The sequence below is a fragment of the Notamacropus eugenii genome, chromosome 5 (assembly GCF_028372415.1).
Source record: "Notamacropus eugenii isolate mMacEug1 chromosome 5, mMacEug1.pri_v2, whole genome shotgun sequence".
Classification (NCBI taxonomy): domain Eukaryota; kingdom Metazoa; phylum Chordata; class Mammalia; order Diprotodontia; family Macropodidae; genus Notamacropus; species Notamacropus eugenii.
The window spans coordinates 458,252,702-458,274,973 of NC_092876.1; the positions used below are offsets into that span (position 1 = coordinate 458,252,702).

General features: G+C 40.1%; 2 protein-coding genes across 6 annotated transcripts in view; both read left to right on the plus strand.

The window, feature by feature from the left end:
• BCLAF3 (BCLAF1 and THRAP3 family member 3) overlaps positions 1–17,947 on the plus strand; it is a 203,131-nt gene extending 185,184 nt beyond the window's left edge. The window contains exon 12 of the mRNA XM_072615328.1: positions 17,869–17,947. Within this exon, the coding sequence (XP_072471429.1) occupies positions 17,869–17,880 (12 nt within the window). The 3' untranslated portion in view covers positions 17,881–17,947. The remainder of the gene's footprint in view (positions 1–17,868) is intronic.
• The window catches only part of SH3KBP1 (SH3 domain containing kinase binding protein 1), a 415,998-nt gene that overhangs the window by 49,354 nt on the left and 344,372 nt on the right, over positions 1–22,272 (plus strand). For 2 of the 5 annotated variants that reach the window (XM_072615333.1, XM_072615332.1), the window contains exon 2: positions 17,869–18,026. In XM_072615333.1, coding sequence (XP_072471434.1) covers positions 17,869–18,026 — 158 coding nt within the window. Of the gene's footprint in view, positions 1–4,132; positions 4,368–17,868; positions 18,027–21,275; positions 21,367–22,272 lie in introns of those variants that run through there. The other 3 variants (XM_072615331.1, XM_072615334.1, XM_072615336.1) reach the window with 3 other exon arrangements.

A 22,272-nucleotide genomic window follows, 5' to 3' on the forward strand; every position in this document is an offset into this window, starting at 1 on the left:
ATCAGCAACTGCTCCTCTTTGTAGGGTGTGGGTAGAAGGGAGGGGAATAAGCTTTTAGTTAGTACCTACTATGTGCCAGGCACTGTGGTGAACACTTTTTACAAATATTACCTCATTTCATTCTCACAACAGCCCGTCAATATAGGTAAGAGTATTATCCCCATTTCATAGTTGAGGGAGCTGGGGCAAACAGAGGTCAGTTAAGTAAGCTGCTCAAAGTTACACAGTTTGTAATTGCCGGAGGCTGGATTCGAACTAAGGTCTTCATGAGCAGCTTAGCTCTCCATGTACTGTGCTATCCTCTGACTGGATAAATTCTAGCTTAAGGCTACTTAACCTAGTGCCAGCCCCAGACAAAAGGCAGCATGTTTTCATTCCTGCCCTAATTTGCCATCCAGTTTCTATTGTTTGTGTAATTAGTAAAAACTAAGTAAAGCCCTTCAAATGCCTTGTAAATTCCATTTATACCTGAAGCCCTGGCAGAGACCTGTAACTTCTACGTAACAGGACAGTTTACCAAAAGTATGTTTTAGTTAGAATAGGACAGCTTGGTGGCACTAGGTGGCGCTAGATGGTATTAGGTGGCATAGTGGGTAGAGCACTGGACCTGGAATCAGGAAGGCTAATCTTCCTGAATATTGTGACCCTGAGCAAGTCACTTAATCTTGTTTGCCTCAATTTCCCCATCTGTAAAATGAGCCAGAGAAGGAAATGGCAAACCACTCCAGCGTCTGCCAAGAAAATCCCAAATGGGGTCACAGAGTTGGACTGGACTGAAAAATGACTGAACAGCAAAAACATAACCCAAACAGAGCACTGGACAGTCTGCTAAGAACTTTTGCAAACATCCCGTCTGAGCCTCACTTCAGCCATTCAAGGTAGGTGCTGCGATTATCCCCATTTTACGGCTGAGGAAGCTGAAACAAGCAGGTTAAGTGAGACTAGGACTGTCTAATAACGTGGACAGCAAGTACAAATATTTGTACGAGTGTGTATGATATGTGTGTATGTAGACAAAAGACATCAAGGCAAAAATGAGGTTCCTACCCTCAAGGATGGGCAGCAAGTGGATAGTGTAGCAGGTCTGGAGTCAGGAAAATCTGAGTTCAAATCTAGCCTTGGACACTTATTAGCTGTGTGACCCTGGGCAAGTTACTTGACCCTGTTTGCCTCAGTTTCCCCATCTGTAAAATGAGCTGGAGAAGGAAATGGCAAACCGCTCCAGTATATTTGCCAAGAAAACCCCAAGGGGAATCATGAAGCTTCAGACAGGACTGAACCAACTGAACAAAAATCAGTTTCAGATTATGGCATACCACATAGTTTAAAGGTCAGAGGTTGTGTTTACTTTAAAGTATTGTCTGTGTCTGAGTTGTGTGGAGGAACATAAGATTTTTGTGGTAGTTTAGAATCCCGCAGTGATACATATTGTGAATCTTTTTTACTTAGCTGTTTTCTTTTTGGCCCATTGACTCATTCAGTTATATATCTTTGTCCCAGATTTCTCCCTTCCATGGTCTCCACCTTCCTGTCATAGTTTTTAAAGGATATACCTTCATATCAATAACCTTAAAAAAAAATACTACAAGCTTCATTTCTCATCTCCCAGTTCTTTTTTCCACCATTTCTGCCAAATGTCAACAATGAATTCTTTCTGGATGATAAATAGCATTACATGCATATCTTTTGACACCAGATCTATAACATGAGGTCAGATTGGGGATCTCCCTCAGGTCTCTTCTACATCTAAAATTCGGAAGAATCACTAGAACTGGTGCCAGAGGAGCCCAGTACAGATTTTGGTTCCACTGCTTTACTCCTATAATTTTGGCCAGTTTGCTCCCGAATCTTTTAGTTTCTGCAGAGATCAGATGATATCTGACGTCTTTTCCAATCCAGTCACATCTTACTTAAATGTTTTCTAAAGATTAAGCATTTATTTTCTCTCCTGCCCACCTCTCGCTCCCCCCAAAGTCTGTAACAAGTATCATCATCAGAACCAGCGGTGTCTGGATGTAGCTCGAGGCGTGCTTTTTCACTTTATTTTCCTTGAGATTTTTTTTCTTTTCTTTCATAACATGACTACCACAGAAATATGTTTTGCATGACTGCACATGGACAACCTATATTGAATTGCTCTCCTTCTCCATGAGGGAGATGGGGAAGGAGAACAGGAGAGAATTTGGTATTCAGAGTTTTAAAAACAAATGTTAAAAATTGCTTTTATGTGTAATCAGGGAAAAATAATATTAAACAAAATTTTTTTTAAAAACACAAATATTCATAGTCAAAATAAATTTTTATATTCTCTTTGTCCAAAATGCATGTTGTATTCTGCATATTAAATCCTCTCTTTCAAGAGTGAGGGAACAGTCTTCGTCACTGATACTTTGGAATTAGGCTTGGTCTGACCCCATATTTTGAATGATAGGTTGGTTTTATTAACTTGTTTCATTCATGCTTAGTACTTTTTTTTACCTAAATGACCAGTCATCTAATTTGGTCTTACTCTTGTGTGTATATGTATCTGTGTGGCAGTCTATATTTAATCTTTTTCCTTTCCATAATGGGACTCTGTTTTTCTTTATTATTTTTGGATACAGAGAATCACTTATAAGATCATAGATTCTTACATGTATTGTTGGAAGGGTCTCCAAAGTCCAGCATCCAAATTTGAGGAGAAACTGAGGCCTCAGAAGGCAAAATGACTTGGTAAAAGTTGTATAGGTAATTATGACCAAATTGGGATTTGAACTCAGATCTCATGACTTCAAGTTCATCTCTGTTTTTACTACCATGATGTTTCTCAGTGCTTCTACAGGTTCTTACAAACTACAAAAACTTTTTTTATCTTTACTGACATTCAAAAACATGTTTTCCTTTATACCCTTCCATTTAAAAAAAGTGTCTCTGTTGTATAATTGTTTTTAATTTAAAATTTTTAATTGTAAACTGAAACACCAAAAAAGAGAGCATTTCCATAGACACAGCAGAATACAAAAAGGAGGACTCTATTTGAAACCATGTGAATCTCCATATTTCTGTTGCTTAATTATTTTCAGCACAGTTTACTTGGCTGATGAAATTGTAGTGCCACGGGCCAGTTTTAGCGTGGTTTATTTTAGTTAGTCTACATTTTTTTCATGTTTCTTCCTACTCTGTGCAGGGCATTATCCTGGGCACAGTGGAAATCCAGAGAAGGAAAAAGACAGGCTTGAAGCAAGGATCTTTTCTGTTCAGGGAGGAACGTAATCAGGCGTACTTGTCTCTGCACGGTACTCAAGTGTTGGAAATAAATATTATGGTATTGTGTGGAATGTCGCCATGATAGGCCTGGCTTTGAGTTAGAGCAGGCAATTAGGCTTCTTGTGTGCTATTGCCTGGCTTACTTTTTTGAACTGTGTGATTGGGTTAATGGGTTGTGCCAATATTAGAAAGAATTGATCACGTTGACCTTGGAATACCTGTGGTTTTTAGGTCAAAACAACTTTAATGATATTTGGTGCTGCACTTCATCAAAGTGAGATGTTATTTCCAACAAGTTTTTCTTCTGGCTCTCCCTAATAGTACATAAATAGTGTGCTTTAAAAGAAGTGCTCAAGAGACAACAGTAAACATTTATTGAGTGCCTACTGTGTGCCAGGCACTGTGTTAAGAGCTGTGAATGTACAAAGAAAGACAAAAGACAGCCCCTGCTCTCAAGGAACTCACAGTTCAAGGGGGAGACAACATACAAACAGCTGTGTACCTACTAGACATACACAGGATAAACTGGAAGTAACAAGTAGTGGGATGCAGCTGTAGAACTAAGGGGAACTGGGAAAGGCTCCCTGTAGAAGGGCAGATTTTAGGTGGGACTTGAAGGAAACCAGGAGGCAGAGAGTTCAATGGCGCTCTGCTCTGGTTAGACCACCCCTGCGCAGTGATCTTCTCTTCTGGGCACCATGTTTTATGAGCGACATTGACAAGCTGACACATCTATGCAGAAGATGCTGTGATGGTGAGTGGGGCCAGACAACGTGTCCCATGGTGACCAGTTAAAGGAAATGGTGATTTTTAGCATGAGAGAGAGAGAAGCCATGAGGAATGAGAGGTACTATTATTGTTCTTTTTCAGTTATTTTAGGGATTGCTGTGGAAGAAATTAGACTTAAACCTGCATGGTTTCAGAGGAAAGAGATAGGATCAACAGATGAAAGTTACAGGAAGACAGATTTCAACATAAAGTAAGGAAGAACTTCCTAACAGGGAGCGTGTCTACAAATGGAATGAGCTGGCCTTGTGAGAGTGGATTTTCTGTCCCTGGAGGTCTCAGAGCAGAGACTGAAAGACCAGTTGTTAGAGATGTTGGACAAAGAGGTACTCCAGGTAGGGATTATACAAATCACTCTACTTCTTGGGGCCTCAGTTCCCTTCTTTGTAAAATCAAGTGGTTGTATTGGATTTCTAATTCCTCTTTCCTCTCTATGATCCACAGTGATTTCTAAAATTCTGTGATGGTATGAATTGTAAGCTATTATTATTAAACTGGTTGAGTGGATTGGATGAAAATGCATTGTATCTCAGGGAACTTCAGATGGTTCCAAGAGCTAGGACAGAGGCAGGTGACCCTCACAGCATTTCTTGGTCACATCACTCCCCAATTTCTGGTCTGTTTTCTTTCCTCTCACTGATAGCTTCTCGTTTTTCTATCTCCTTTTCCTCCTAATTCCTTTCTTTTCCTCTCCCTTTATTCCTATTTCTCCTTTTCCTCTTTTATCTTCTGGACTGTCTTAAACAAGTAAGCATTATCCTTGGTTATTTTTTAAATTCATTTTATTTTATTTTCAGTTCCAAATTCTCTCCCTCTTCCTTCTTCCACCCTCAGCCATTGAGAAAGGTAAGAAAAACAAAACCCCTTACAAAAATGTAGAGTTAAGTAAAACAAATTCCTAAATGAACCATGTCAAAAAAAAAAAGAAGAGAAAGGAGAAGGTGCTTTATTCTGCCCTCAGTCCGTCCACTGGCTCGCATGTTTCGTCTGTGTCCTTTGGAACTGTGCATGTTCATCGCATAGATCGGAATTCCTCAGTCCTTCAGAGCTGATTATCTTTACAACATTATTGTTATACAAATGGTTCTCCCGCTCACTTCTCTTTACATCCGTTCAAACAGGTCTTTGCAGGTTTTTCTGAAGCCACTCCTTTACCATTTCTTATAGCGCAGTATATTCCATGACTTTCATATACCGTAACTTGTTTAGCCACTCCCTAATTGAGGGGTACTCCTTCAGTTTCTAATTCTTTGCTGTCACAAAAAGAGCTGCTATATGGGTCCCGAAGTCTGAGGTTACTTTAGTTCACTAAGCTGTCTCAGTTTCCCGCAGGTATTTTCAAAGCCTAAAATCACTAATTAGTTTGGGACACATTAATGGTTAAGAAAATCTTGGTGAGCAGTACTGTATCCTGCAGTGAAGTGCTTCTAAGATCCCATCCCTGTTAGGAAGCCTCATGCTTGGCCACCTACCTTGACAAGGAAGTGAAAAGGGATGCTGAGGATTGTGTGCAGTGTGTGTGGCAGGACAGGAGAAGGAGACATTTTGTTTCAGAAATTTTATTGGGCTTAGAAGTTGTTATAAGTGTTTACTGTCCAGATTTTTCTTTTCCTCTTGTTTAGGGCAGTTATTATGACTGCTTTGGGAATTTGGTTATTTAAAAATTCAGAGGAAATGAGATGAAATCTATCTATCTATTCTCTCAATTCTGGGCCTTTTACCCATTTCTTAGCCATTTCTTAGACCCTGCCCTTCTGTTGGTGTAGTAGAAATAACTTGGAAAACTTGGATTTTAGTCCTGATTTGGATGCTAAGTGTACATCCTCATAAGACAAAATAGTTTATATTTTTGGGCCATCGCGAAGATGAGGAGGTTCCAGGTGTAGTGGAGGAAAGAGCTCTGATTTGGAGAGTCTGAAGACCTAGGTTCGAATTCCAGCCCTGCCACTTCTTAGCTGGGCGAGGTTCTTCCTTTATGAAATGAGAAAGTTATCTTATCCAGACAGTGTCTGAAGTCCCTGCTAGCTCTGGATCTCATGTTCTGGCTTATGACCAGTGACTCTGTCACCTTTTTAGGTGAGGGAGTCTTTCTGCTTTGGAATGCTCCGTGCCTGTTCCTATGTCCGGTCCTGCTATGTTGGGTCAGCTTAGGACGGCTTCAGAATGCCCATTTCACCTCCTGTGGTGAGAGGATTCTGCTCTTTAGGGGAAGGTTACCTGGTGACTTGGGCTGTTACTATTTTACCTAAACTTTGGCTTGGTTTTGATTTTCTGCTGGTCTGGTCTGGCGGTTTCTTGGAGGGGGCGCTTCACATCCATCAGTGGGACCTCCTTGAGGGCTGGGGCTGTCATTTGCCCTTCTTTGTATCCCCAGGGTTTTGGCACAGTGCCTGGCCCATAGACCCAATACTCATCGACTGCTTTTTATTGGCTAACATCTACTTTGCCCCTTCCTTCTAAGTTAATTAGTGTTGCTTTCTAATTTCATTAAGAAGTGGATGTGCGAAGTAGTGAGTTTTTTTCTCTCTTTTTACCTGGGGTAGCCAGGTTGTCTGCTGCTCTTCCCCCAGGGGTAGCTGTAATGTTGCCTTCTGCATAGTAGGTCCATGAGGGGGCCTTTTCCTGACAGGAAGATGCTGCAGGGGTTTATAGGTGATGGTCTTCTTTATCCATGATGCTGTTTACTACCCCCCTAACTGCTGTTTGGGTGAGGTGCCAAGAAGGAACACAGGCACTCAGAAGTCAGGCAGTTTGTTAGTCACATATATACATACATATGCATGTACAAATATGTGTATATATAATGCACACATGTACATGTATGCACACATATACATTTATACAAACACACACATACATATGTAATACGGTTCTCTGCCTAGAGGCAGCTAGGTGGCTCAGTGAATGGAGTGCTGTGCCTGGAGTCAGGAAGACTTGAGTTCAAATCTAGCCTCAGACACTAGCTGGGTGACCCTGAGCAAGCCACTTAATTCTGTCTGCCTCCATTTCCTCATCTGTAAAATAAAGACAATAATAGCGCCTCTGCCTCAAAGTTATTGTGGGGATTAAATGAGATAATATCTATAAAGCCCTTATCACACTGTCTGGCACATGATGGATACTTAATAAAATTTTGTTGAGCAGATTCACAGGGACCAAGTGGGGACCCGTCGCTGAGTGGCCCATGTTGTAACACCATCCCCCTCCTTCCCCGTAGATCACAAAGGCTTTGTGATTAGGAAAGCTTGCTAACTTTGCATACCGGGGATTAGGTGGAGTTTGCTAAACTGATTACCATCCGGAGAGCTTTGCATTCCTTGCGTAACTGAAGCTGACAGAACCAGTAATTGGGTATGTAGGAGTTTTCTGGTAAAAGGCAGATCAGTCAGACATGGTGTCAGTGCTGGCAGCTTGGGCCTCGCCATGGGCCAGTTCTCACAGCCATTGTGATTACAGGTCGTAGCTCGAAATCTTTGATCTGATCAAGCTAGAAGGGAGCTTGGAGACCATCTAGCACATATCTCATTTTATGGCTGAGGAAGCTGAGTCCCAGAGAAGTTGTGACTCGCCCAAGGTGACACAGACTCTAAATAGCAGAAATGTTATTGGAACCAGTTCTTCTGACTCCGGATCTTCTTTCCTTGCACCATGACAGAAAACCTCAGATCTTTGGTGAAGTAAAGCGAAAGGAATTCAAGAAAGGACTGTTAAAGGACTGATAGCAGACAGAGTTTTTCAGAAGTTCTCCAGTCTTGGTGCAGTGTAAAGAGTGAACTTAGAATCACAGGACCTGAGTTCAAATCCTGCTTTGCCACTTAATTCCTTGTGTGACTGTGGGCAGAACGTTTTAAGGCTTCACCTGAAATAAAGGTTGGCTGTTGTTTCTGACTCTGTGACCACAGTTGGGATTTTCTTGGTAAAGACACTGGAGTGGTTTGCCATTTCCTTCTCCAGCTCATTTTATAGCTGAGGAAATTGAGGCAAACAGGGTTAAGTGACTTTCCCAGGATCACATAACTAGAAAGTGTCTGAGGCAGGATTTGAACTCGGAGAGATGAGTCTTATAACCACAGGCAAAGCACGGTATGTTCTATGGCACCACCTAGCTTCCCTCTAGGTTTGGATGAGAGGATCTCTAAAATCTCTATATCCGTATTCTGATTCATAGAACTTATCGTCCTAATACAGCTTTATAGAAGTGTAAACTCGAAGAGCTGAAGTGATTTGTCCATAATCCCACAGACTACTAATTAAAATTGGAGTCCTTTTTTTTTTAAAGAAAAAGACGTGCCATTCCATCTACAGCAGGAAAAGTGAGTTATTCATTTTGTCTAGGCACCCTCACCCCCGACCCCCTTCCTGTTTTTCCTACTTTAGGAAGGAGAAGGAAGACCAAGTCCAGGAAGTCCATTCATTTTCAGAAGTCTTGGAGTCAGCCCTGGCTTAGATGCTGATTCACTAGAAGGAAGAGTCAGAGACAGAACTGTGATGTGGGGCAGAGGTAGCCAATGTTGAGCCAGATTAAAATGTAATTGAGAAGTATTTAATGAAAGATAGAAGAATGTAGTAAAATACAGATGATATTACATTTAAAAATGTAATGTGTGGCCTTTGGAGATGCTTATGTACTGGTCTGTGGCCAGTTTCTGTTTGACTCTGACACCATTGATGTGGGGGAAAGTTTGTCTCTGCCATTCTCAACCCAAGTGACCCAGATATAATTTTTTGTTTCTTTGGCCATGACTCTTCATGCTATCTTTTCACCCTTCAAGCCCTGGTGCATGCTTTAACATTTTTTTTTAACACAAGAATGTCTATCTTTATTCTTCCACCCTCATTACATACATACCTACCCCTGGGAAAGATTTCCATCTGTCCTGCTCAAAGCTCCTCAAAGAATACCCCATCTGGAGGGAGCTGGGAGAACTTAGGAGACCTTTCAGTGCCAGAAGACTCCAGGGGGTCTCAATGGACTCAGAAAGTGAAGCCGCCGGTTGTTTGTGTGTGTGTTTTTTAATTACTGCAGTTGGATTATAGGAAGGAGTCCATGATTTTCCAGCTGCTCCCACTTTCTCCTGGGCCATTATCTGTGACCTAATCTTTTCCCTTAAAATCTGTTTTCTGTCCCTATCCCCATATAATATCCCTACATATCCATTAAATCATATTAAATCAGTTTAAATCATATCTATTTTCTTTGATCAAAAATTTGAAGTTGCAGAATCTTAGAATTCTAAAGCTAGAAAGAACCTTAGAGATCATCTGGTCTAAAATTCTATTTTATGTGAAATAAGAAACAAGTTTCAGAAAGGTTGTGACTTATTCAAGGTTGAACAGCTTATGACGACATTGGCTTGACTTGTGTTCTCAGTCGTCTGACACTCAGTTATCTATCTAATCCAACTTCTTACTGCTCTTTCCTCCTTTCTTTCCCCATAACCTTACCTGCATCATGATTATTTAGCCAAGAGCATTATTTAGAACCAGAGGAAACGAGTTCAAATCTTGCTTTTGTTATTTGTGTAATCTTGGGCAAATTACATAATCTCTGTATTGGACCCTATGACTTCTAAGGTCTAAATAACTCTTTATGTCAGGCTCTAAATAATAACACTAATTAGGCAGCTAGGTGGTACAGGGGGTTTGGATTATTGTTCTAGAGTCAGGGAGACTTAAATTCAGATCCAGCCTCACCTACTAGCTATGCAACTTTGGACAAGTCACTTATCCTCACTATGCCTCAGTTTCCTTGACTGTAAAATGTAATAATAAGCCCTAACTCATAGGATTGTTGTGAGGACTTCATGAAATGATGAAAATGCTTCACACAGCAGTTGGCACATAGTGTAGACACTATGTAAACGCTAGTTGTCATTCCCTAGAATGCCTCCAAGCCTGCTAAATGGCATTCACAAACATTTAAGAATTCAGCTTAATAATCCATACAGGAAACATCAAGTGGATAAGATTTCCAGTTGCTTAGACGATGATAAACAGATTGATCTGGACAATCAGTCTTTATATATCCTGGAGAGTCTGTGAAGATGAAAAATGAACTAGTCCCAGAATTATATCTGAATGAGAAACAAGGTCGGATTGTGTTTGAGACTTTTCACAGTACTTTAAAAAACTCTGATGTTCTTCTTGGCATATTCTGTGATTGTGGTATTCATGATTTACTTCTGAATAATCACAATTTTGGGTGACCCAAAGGATAACCAGGTGATATAAGGAGGGTGCAAATTGGCTGCAGTTTACAAACCTGAACTAATAATGTCCTGTAAGAGTGGCATGCTATACAAAATATCATCCAAAAGATGCATGACCAGAAAGGGAGTTCAGCCAGCTGTATGACAAGCCTGAAGGATATAAGATGGGCATTCCTCTTCTTTAGAGCAGTGCTTCTTAAACTGGGATATGAGGTCACAAAAAATTTGACAGTAGTAAAAGGTTTCTGAACACGCCAATGACCAAAAATTCATTAAAAATCAAATGTGTAATGAGTCCAAGGTGTTTCTGGTAGTGCTTACCCATGTTGCATGGAACAACTTCAGTGCAGGAGTGATTCTGAACACAAAGCAGGTGCACTTTGCACTGTGCCCGGCCTCAGTGCTGCCGAAACGCAAAAAGGGGTCAGGAGTGGAAAAAGTTTAAGAAGCCCTGGTCTAGAAAAGAGGTGGCATCCATATGGCCCGAAATTGGCATGTGACTCACAACACTCCTGAGTGTGGCCTGAACCAGATTAAAATGTAATTGGGAATATTTAACAAAGTAAGATTACAATAAAACAGATAATATTAATATCTGATTTTCTAAGTTAATATACTGCCTGTGGGGATGCTTACTTACAGCTTAATGGTCCCAGTTTCTATCTGAGTTTGACACCATTGGCCTAGAGGAAGGCCATCAACACGTTGGGTAGATCCCTTTTGGGGTTTTGTGGGAGGATGTGGACAAGGGGATGCGATTTACACTATTGCAGCAGATCCATACATCACCAAGATCCCAGATCCATGCACACAGTGCAGCACAAATAAATCGCTCTGTAGCACTGTTGGTTTGGTATGTGTTCATGACATGTTTCTGTGCATTTGCTTATCTGCAGTAGGTATCTGTCCTGTTGTCTCCTTTTAGATCAACTGTCCTAGAAACCAAGAGAGCTGGGTTCCAATTCTGGCTCTGTTGCTGACTAGTTATAGGACCCTGTGCAAGTTATTTTCCCCTTCCTGTGCCTTAGTTTTCCCAACTTTAAAATTAAGGGGTTGAACTTAGATGAACTCTTTAGGAACCTTCTGTGTTTAAAATTCTATGATTCTGTGGTTCCTTGAGATGCAGTACTTTGATTTCTCATCATTTATACCCTTGGGGTGGGATTGGCCAACAGTAAGAGTCAAGAAATGGGAGGTGTGATGGAAGCAGGGCCAGGAATTAGCATTCCCGTCCTTTATGGCCCCCAGCCCTGGCTTACACTGTGACTGGTTAGAAGAGCTTTCAGACCACTGGGAAGGGGTAAATAGGTTACCTGGGCCATGGTATGTGGCAAGATGCTATTGGTCAAGGAGGAAAGAAGCCCCAACAAGAGATGGAACTTGATTTGGGACTTTTAGGTTGTTTTGGCTAAATCAAATATGACTTGATGCCTTCTATAGATTTGCTTAGGTCTAACTGTTGGTAGTCCTGACAGCGTACACTGGATACCTAGTGAATGGTGTGAACGATATTTACTGATGGCCACTGCCATATTTAATGTGAATTGGTGAAGAAACTTTGGTCTCTTTTGGTGTTTCCTATGGTGTTAGGATCCAGTGAGATAATACATAAAGATTTTGTGACCAAAATGAGTTAAATGTGTGTAAGCTTTGGTTGTGGTTTGGAAAGTCTTGGAACCAAGATTTGAGGCATGGGGCCTCAGAGGAATTGAGTAATTTGTTTTTGGAACAAAACCTGATGTTTTGAAATACTTGGTTGTTGGTTCCAGTTACAGTGCTTTGTTTGAAATCTGTGTTCAACAATTAAATCCTGCTTTTAGTTGTAATAGGTCCACAACAACCTAAAAGAGGTCCTCATTACCACCCACTTGGTCTGTTACAACTAACTAGTTTTCATACCTCTATTTTATCTCCTGTCTATTCTATATACTCCTTACAGGTTAATTCTCCTTATGCAGAGATCTGATAATATTCTTCTCTGTACAACAGAGCTCCTACTGTTTATTGAATAATGTTCTAACTCTTTGTCCTGACATTCAAGGCCTTCCCCAGTTTGGTTCTCTCTCTTCTACACATATCCTATATTCTCTGACGTTTGTGTTTTGGCTCATATAATTTCTTTTTTCTACATTGTCTTTGCCTCCATCACTCCATCCCCCTCCCCGAAAATTCCGTAAGTGTTCAGATTCTTCTATCCATCTTTTAAGGCCAAGCTCAAATGCTACTTCCTTCCCTAAGTATTCACTGGTTCCTAGTCAGTAATGATCCTTCTGCCTTCAACTTCACCCATCTGTTGATTTCAAGTACTTCTCTACTCTCATACATAGTGGACAGAACTTGAAATAATTAATAAAGGAATGTTTTTTTTGTAGTAGTAGTAGCAGTAGTTTTTCAGTAGGCACAAAGGTAGAGTGACCAGGACAGAGACGATCAAAGGCACCAAAGTGGAAGAATGCCCTTGATCTTCCAGGTGTAGCTTGATCATAGTCAGTGAAGGGGAGTAATGAGATATGGCTCGAAAGGTAGTTTGTCTCTGGAATGTTGAGGATCTCGAACATCAGGCAAAAGGCTTGGACTTTAAGTTATGCTTTAGGCAATTGGGAGCCACTGAGTACTTTTGAGCAGAGAAGTGACATGAGGAGATTTGTCCAGGAGGAAGATTAATAATCTGGCAGCGTAGGTAGAAAAGATGAATTGGTGAGGATGGGAAGCAGAATAAAAACAGTTAACAACAGACTTTGTGGTGATGGTGACCCATGTTGGGGTGGTAACCATGTGAATACAAGGAAGGAATGTGTGGAGATAATATGAGAGAGAGATAGACTCAAAGATAAAAAAAAGTATTGTGGGGAAATGGGTGAATGAATGGTGGTTCTGCTGATGGGAATCATGAAGTCAGATGTACGTTAGAGGAGAGGCTTGATTCAGATAAACAGCACATATTTTCTAAGCATCTATATTGTATTAAATACTATTGCTAGGGAGACAAAGGCAAACAAAAAAAGTCCAGCGCATATTTATATTTGACAAGCAGTGAGCCTAGTGGGATCTACTGCTCCCCACCCCTTTCTGTGACTGTGAACATGTGTGCTGCTATAGGGTTTGGCTGATCTTTTGTTATACTGTCCTCAGGGAATCCCTTAATCAGTGTGAAAATTCTTGAAAAAAAGATTTTTTTTTTTGGTTTAAATGGGAAATCACTTGGCCCATAGTAGGCACTTAGTAAATGCTTGTTGACTGACTGAAAGTAGGCATATGGGTCCGTAGTTATTGATACTCATGGGATATCATTTTTAATATTAAGTCAGTCCAATATTTTTTCTACCATTTGTATCTTTCCCTTTTTAAGACATCTTATTACAGCATCTCTTCAACTGTGGTCCAGGAATCCCTAAGAGACCTCAAGGACCCTTTCACAGGGACTGTGAGTTTAAAACTATTTTCATAATAATACGAAGAGGTTTTAATTTCTAATGTAGCAAATACTGATAGATATAACCCACATAAGCAAAAATACTCTTCGGGGTCTGCAGTAATTTTTAAGAATGTAAAAGGGTTCTGAGACCAAAAAGTCTGAGAACTACTGACTTATTATTTACTATAGGTAAAGATCATTGTAAGTTACAGTTATTATTACAGGTTCAATAAACCCCTGCTTAGATTGTGAAGTCCATTAGGACAAGGACCTGTCTTATCTGACCTTTACATTTTTTCAGGTGATTGGCCCAGGACTTAGCACATTAGTAGGTTCTCAAAGAATGTTTTTTCAAACTGAAGTACTGTATCGTCAGTCAACAAACATTGGTTAAACGTAGCTCGTAGGATACAAAGACAGGCACAAAGTCCCTGCCTGAAAGGAGTTCACATTCTGACGTGGGGAGACAATCTGTCTTGTATGTGCCTAGTTAACTGTATATTATTTATACACATTTGTTGTTCACTCTCTTCAGTGGTTCGCTGTTTCCTTCTCCAGCTCATTCTGTAGCTGAGGAAACTGAAGCATAAGTGACTTGCCCAGGTTCACGCAGATAGTAAGTGCCCAGGACTATCCACTGCGCCTCTTAGCTGCCGGATTTACACACATACGGAATCCAAATGGATCGAGATGTCTTGCGTGTGTCTAGTTATTTGCACGTTTACATACATGTGTCCCATATTTGATGTATAGACAAGCTATCTTGCAGGTACCTAGTTATTTACATGTTTATACATAATATGTAAACATATTACATTTCATACATACACACATAGCAAGGTATCGTATAGGAACTTAGTTATTTGCTATCTGTATAAGTTATAGATATAACAGAGTACATTACCAAGTATCCTGCAAGAGGATAATATGTGTACGTATAAAATGTAACATGTTTATAGATACAGGTATACATATATACATTACTGTAATATAATGTAACATGTTATAATAAATATAATATAACAGATATAATACATATAATATGACAATGTAATGTAATGTAATATAATATAATATAATATAATATAAAGCTTCCTGAAGAAGATGAGCTTTGAGCTGAGTCTTGAACAAAGCCAGGAACACCAAGAGGTTGGTTGGTGGGTTGTTGTCCTTGGTTCTCAAAGGGGACCAAAATGACATCACCATGATAAAGTGAAGTTTCAATGTGGCAGACTGTGGCTAATCAGACCAGCAGGAGCTCAGAATGCTCTACTACAGATCGGGTACAAATAGTCTATGTTTGCACAAATTTGCACATCCTATGTTTCCGTTGTGCTGTTTCAATTCTGCTTTGCTCATAGAGCACAGCGCCCTTTCTGATGTGGGCACACCATGCTGACTGGTCCTGGGCCAGTGTCTCCCATGTCACACAATCAATCCCAAAGTTCTTGAGAGACACCTTGAGAATGTCCTTGTATCGCTTCTTCTGACCACCATGTGGACACTTGCCCTATGTGAGTTCTCCATAAAATAGTCTTTTTTGCAAACGTACATTTTGCATTCAAACCGTGTGGTCAGCCCATCTGAGCTGCACTCTCTGAAGCATAGTTTGAATGCTTAGCAGTTCAGCTCGAGTAAGGACCTCAGTGTCTGGTACAACCTGTGTAAAAAGTACAGAGATTAAAGATGGAGTGTTGTGTTCAAGGAATTCCAAACAGGCCAGAGTACATGGTCATAGAGCACAGTATTATCTCATGTATAGCTTACTCTTAGGATAATTCCAGAACTCCTTTTAGCCAGCAGACTTCTTCTTTCCTCAATAAATACAGTTATACCAGAACTGTGAATACGGTGTTGAATTCTACCTAGCTTTCTCTGTCTTCTATTCCCTCTGGTGGAGAGTGATAAGTAATGCGGTATCGGAGAGACCGATCCATTGGTGGGGCCTGGGGTCTGTAGGGACACCAGGTGATGGATTGGTTACAGATTGGATAATATGCCCCTGAATCATCCACAGGTGATTCCAGTGAATTGTGATCTCACTTGGAATGATGGAAGTAAATGGAGCTTTCCTCAGAAAGGAAATCTTGTGTTTAATTTATAGTGAAGCAATTTGTCTCTGTAGGGTGTAGACTCCTGAGGGGAGGGGATAGATGTTTTATTTCTGTTTTTGAATCGCCTTAGCTTCGTGGTTGTTAGATTGGATTGGATTTGACAATCCCCTGTAGAAATAAATACGACCATATTTGGCTCTGTTGTGATGGCGATTTGTAGAAAAGTACAAGATTCTCAATCATCCACAATGAATCATAGAATTTTAGAGGTGGGAGGCCCTTAAAGATCCTTCTAGTGCATTTTGCAGATGAGAAAATTTAAAATGAGTGGCCCACGGTCCTCCTAGGTTACAGGGCAAGTTAGTGTCCAGTTAGGGCTAAAATCTGGAGCTCCTGAATTCTAAGCTAGTGTTCATTTTGATTATATTTCTTTGTTTTATATACATACACTCTCTTGTGTAAATTGTATAAAACACTATTCTTGTGACATGCACAGGCAGTAAACAGCATTGGAGATGTCCTTCCATTGCCTCATCACCATGTAGTATCATTTCTATTTCTACTTTCGGTTGTTTTTCTATCCCCTCTCTCTGTCTCCCTCCTTCTTTCCCTCTCCTTCTCCTTGCCACTGTCCTTTTCCTCTTCCTTCCTCTCCCCTTCCTCACTGTCCCTCCCCTTTCCTATTTTCCTCTCCTTTTCCCTTCCCTTCTTCCTCTTCCTTCTAAGGATTGAACTACATCAGTGTTACTCAACTCCAGACGTACTTCAGACCACTCAAATATCTATCCTTTCTACCTTTGGTTACTGTTTCTTCCACGACATGAGTGGATCTCCAGGGGACTTGGAGGGACTGGGAACTGGATGTAGGAAAGTGAGATGGGTTAGGGGCAGAGAAAAGGTGCTGCTCTTTGCTGCCAGCTCTTCCTCGCTTGGTGTTGGACAAGTCACAGTAGTAACTTGCCTCTCCCTTTTATGACTTAGTGGCAGCAGAGCAAAAGAGGGAAGGTGGAGAATTTACAAAGCTTGGGAGAATGAACCTGGAGCCCCAGCTGCATTGGACTTTTTTTTTTTTTGACACTAATTTAAGCATTCAGGGCACCTTTGTTCCTTTTGGCAAAGACTAATCGTAGGCAGTTAGGGGCTACGATGCAGAAGTATCTCACATCTGTGGCCTACAACACTGCAGAATATGGATAACCAGATTAAAATGCAATTGGAAAATATTTAGGACAAGAAATGAAACTACAATGAACATAGATAATATTACATTTTAAAACCAAGTCAATATGTGGTCTACAGGGATCCTTATGTAGTGAACAGTGCCCTTGTTTCTTCTTGAGTTGGATGTTCCTGGTATTACAGAAGAGTACTAGCCTACATGCATTCAGATCCTGCCTCCGATGAGAACTAGATGTCTTCACCCGCCTCAGTTCTGAGGATAATAATAGCATCTCTCCCCCTGGGTTATTGTAAAGATCACATGGCACAATATCTGCACAGCTTTTGGCAGACCTCAGAGTGCTACGTATGTGCTAGTTGTTATGTATTATTGTAATTTTTGTTGTGATGAGAATGATGCTGCACCATGAACTAAATAAAAGTTTGAGAACCATGAATAGAAGTTGTGGGACTTCTCTTGATCATGGCAAGATGAGGCTGTTCTGCTTCTTCTGAAGATGATGGAAGAAGGGAGGGGGAAGATATTCTCTTCAAAGGATTTCCAGAGTAGTTTGGCATATTTTGGTTGCTACCAGGCTGCCTACATCAGAGGACTAAAAACATTTATTACCTCTCTCCCCTTTTTCTAAGGGCTGAAAGTGACCTCTGTCCTCCTTACAGGGCTGAAGTCATAGTTGGGGTACTGAAGTCTTATGGTGACAGAGCTCTAGTGCTAATCCACTGAAGGTGTGGATTTTCCATCTTCTTATCCATTTTGCATACATGTTGCCCACGTACCAGCTGTAAAAGAGGTCGCCATTTGTGTCTTACCATTAGCATTTTTATGTGGCTCCCTTGTTGTATCACTTTGGAGTTAGCCAAAATCTGCCACCATGACAGCCATAGATGGATCGTACATTTAATTTTGACATCAAGGTATCTCTGGTAATAGATATCAACGTTAACTAACTCCTATGCCCATGTTCCGCTTTCGTTCCAGTGGAGGCGATAGTGGAGTTTGACTATAAAGCTCAGCATGATGACGAGCTGACAATCAGCGTGGGTGATATCATCACCAACATAAAAAAGGAAGATGGCGGCTGGTGGGAAGGACAGGTCAAAGGCAGAAGAGGTTTGTTCCCTGACAACTTTGTAAGAGTGAGTACAAAGTGAAACTGTTTTTGTGTTTTCTGTGTCCAATTTGCTTAAAACTGATTGTGACCGTGTTTGTTGCTTACAGAACACAATTGTCTAATTTGAAGATTAGTCTCATTATGCTGTTTAAGTATGCCTTGATGGCTAAAAAGGTTACTTGGTAATTGGGTATTATTTCTGATAGTCAGAATGGACAGTTGTGCTCACGATTTCTGTTCCACCTGTTTTGAATTGCCCCTTTTATACTAAGGATGATTTGCAACCGCAACTGTCATTTAACTAAGTGGAGTTTTCATTTTTCATAGATATCCTTAACTGTAACGTATTCATCACCAGGTAGTATCATTGCTGTGTCTGAGTACATAGTACTTATTCCTAGTTTCCATAATATACAATGGCACCATTTTTATTTGTTTTTGAAATGCTTATGAGACCAAACCATATTTTAAAAATATATTTAAATTCATGATAGCTCTGTAATCCCCCTTGCATATATTATTTCTTAGCGAATGTCAGAAAATATAAAATGTATCAGGATGTATTTTTGCCTTATGATAGTTTCAAGAATTTTACCTTTTAGGCATATGATTATTCCCCTATATTTAAAATATGTTAAAATGTATCTTTACTAGCCCCCTATAAGGTGATATAAAAATAAAAGCTTTTATATTTCTGTTTTTTTCTTCCACTGTGTTCATATAACTTTTGGTCTGAGATATTTCAGATATTCGATTTTCATTTACTGTTTCTCCCCCTCCACACACACACTTTGCCTATGAAGGCAGCAAAGTACTATTTAGCCTTAAATTTAGGTTAGGGTTTTTTTTTGTTTGTTTGGTTTTTTAGAAATAATTGTTCAGTTTATAAAAATTGTACTTTTTTGCAGAATATTCTCCTTGGGAATAAATATAGAAAAAATAGCAGGTTAATTGAGTTAGATATTATTGTATGGTTGCTAACAGTTAACTTCATAATTTACATATTCTCTCTCCTACTGGAATGCAAGGTCCTTGAGAGATTTTCCTCTTTTTTTTTTTTGCCTTTCTTTGCATCCGTAAGTGCTTAGCACAAGGCCCGACTGTAGGAAGCACTTAGCGGATTTTTGAGTCTAATAACTCAGCTTCCTCACTCTTCATATCTAGTCACTTGTCAGGTCCTGTGCAGTTCTCTCTCAGCTGTGTTTGTTGCATCCTTTCTTTCTATTTGTTCTTCTACCACTTGTGTGGTGACCTATTCTCCTCCAGAATACTGCTGACCTGGTCATTTTCTCTTCTACTTATCCTCATTTTTGATCCATCCTTCACACTGATGCCTGAGTAATACTGCTGATGCGTAGCTCTGCTCAGTATTACTCACCAAACCACAACACACACACACAACTGATTGGTTCCCCATTTCCTTCTCCCTTTCAAATCAATATGTTCATATTTATCCTAATTTAGTCTGTGTGAAAATTCAAAGGATAGTAGATATTGTGGCTTTCATTCCTGTACAGATGTCCCTGAAATAATAAATGAATGCCATTTAATTTTTCCCTGACCTTCCCTTCCCTTCCCCAAATCCTCATCGTGCCCTAATGCCTCAAGGTCATCATGGTGAAATATTATCACTTTACTGTAGTGGTGCAGAATTTAACCAGGACTTCTGGTTGACAATACGCTGGGTAGAGTTGGTTGTAAAGAGTGTAATAAAAATAGAAGCTTAACCCTGAAAAGTTGTTGATCCGACTGGCTTTTCTATTCTTGGATAGACAGCGTGGTCTATTGTCTGTTATACACACAAGATACTATTTTCCATCTCCTAGCTTTGGCTGTCCCTCATGCCATCCTATTTCCCCTCTACCTCCATATCTCAGAATCCCTGATTTGCTTCAAAACTCCACTCAAGTTACCACCTGATACACGAAACCTTCCCTGATCCTCCCTGTGGCTAGTGCATGCCCTCCCCAAACTACCTCATATTCATTTTGAGTGTGTTATGGGTATCTTTAAGTGTACCTTGTCTCCTCCATTACAATGTAAGCTCCTTGAAGGCAGGAATCTCCAGGGCTTAGCATAATGTCTTGTTCAAGGTAGATAATTAATAAGTGCTTGAATATTATAGGATTATTGATTTAGAATTGAAAAGGACCTATAAGGCCATCTGATTCACCGTCCTCATTTTACACATGAGGAAACTGAGACAAGTAATTTGCCTAAGGCTACACAGACAGTAAATGTGGGAACCAGACTTGGACTCCATCTCCAACCTTCTTTCTACTCTGTTGTTTCTTCCTCTTACAAATATAAACATATAACAAAAACACAACCATGTGTTGGCATCATATGTGTCCCATTTTTATACATGTATGAATTCTTCCTTCCATACTCCATAGAAGACCATGAAGTAAGAAGAAGCTTTGCTTTTTCATGAATGGCATGGGAATGAACTTGGCATATCCCATATACTGGCCATCATGGCGTGTGCCTGTCCTTTTCTGTGTATCACTGGGAAGACTCTCTTTCAGACATGGGAGATACTGGAATGTGGGCAGTTCTGCCCTGGTAGTCAGGGCACACCTCACTACCACTGCAGGAAACAGGGCAGTGACATGTGGCTATAGCAGAAAGTAGGGGCAAGTCATGGTAGATGTGAGAGAGCCTAGAAAAGGCTTACCTTCCTCATCCTTGGTGACTTTTCTTCACTGAACAAAACCTCTCTAAATTCCCTGACTCAGAATTATTAGATCATTTAGCCAACCACTTAAACATCCATAGATATGCACGCACATATTCCTTTGACAACACCATAAGTTGAACTGAAGTGCATGACTCGTAAGGGCTCTATGCTCTTACATTTTAAAACAAGGAAATGTGGGAGGTCAGGTGGTAGAAACCAGAATGATTTTTTCTTTTCACTGTACTTGAAGATACAGGAGGAGCTGGAACCTTTTCTATTTTTCATCTCACAGATGGAGATGTAGAAGGCAGGAAGCTGTGGTGAGGGTAAAAAAAATATGTGGACTTTTTTGGTTGTACTTGAGCGTGTGTGAGAGAATACTAACCTTCTGCCTGCTTATCGACACACATGAGCACAAGTACATTTTCATTAAAAATCAATGTAGGTTTTTAAAGTAAATCTATACTTTGTTAAATCAGATCCAACTGCAATGTAATTTTGCCCTTCTGGAGGACCACGTTGGCTTTGTTGCTGCCGCTTTTTGGGGAGGGTGGGGTAAGTTGGGCAGCTCATTTGCATATCTTGGTGCCACCTTCAAAGAAGGAAAGTCTGAGTCTGAGTTCTGTAAAGTACAGTTCAGGGGAGAGAAGGTTCACCATTTTGCATATTTGTGAGACTACTTATGGTAAGAATTGTTACCTCTCCTTCCACTTTCCCTGCGAAGTGAGCTTTGCCTACTGAAAGCCTGGGCTTTAATGCTAAGATAGGGTGGGGTTTGTAATGGACTCAGCATGAAACGTCTTTCTTGCTGCCTTTTTAATTACCACTTGCTTTTGTCCTGAAAAAATTTTAATCTATGGAGGCAGTAATTCTGTGAATTGACTCTTTAGGAAATGTGTATTTTCAAAGAGATAAAATGAATTTTTTTAATACATAAATATTTTAAAATGGATTAAAGATGATTTTGTCCACAAAAGTTTGCCTTGGGTTTAATGTATACTTATAAACGTGTAGCTACCTATGGCACGCTTGCAAATACCAGCTTCCTCAGAGCTTCTGTTATCGGTCTCTTGAGGCACTAAAGAAATTTTGTAATGTGCATTTTCTTCAGTATGTAAAAGAAATATATTTTGTTTTTTAAAAAAGTTCTTATTAGAATAAAATTCTTTGGGAAGTCAAGGTTTTACTTCAGGCAGACTGTACTAGTAATAGAAAAATGAATAATTAGAGAGGCCAGCGAATGAATTTGTGTTTAGTTTCAATTTGGGGCAATAATTTCTGCCTACTGTATATTCCAGTGTGTTAGAAATGCATGTATTGTGATTTTGTTTAAATGCGAATAAGCCTATTTTTGTTTTAGTATGTCTGCTTCCGTTTCCCCTTTTGATATGCCTTAGATATAGGAGACCTTCATGTACAAAACCTATTCCCACCTTTTGCTAGATATGTGACATTTTATGTGTGGGGGGGAATAGGTATCCCTACCCTACTCAGGCCTGGAAATGCAGTCACCACTTCTGGGCCCATTGCCACAAATGCTCAGCTCAGAAGTTTTATTTATCCCTTTCTTACCTGGGATGGTTCTCCCCTC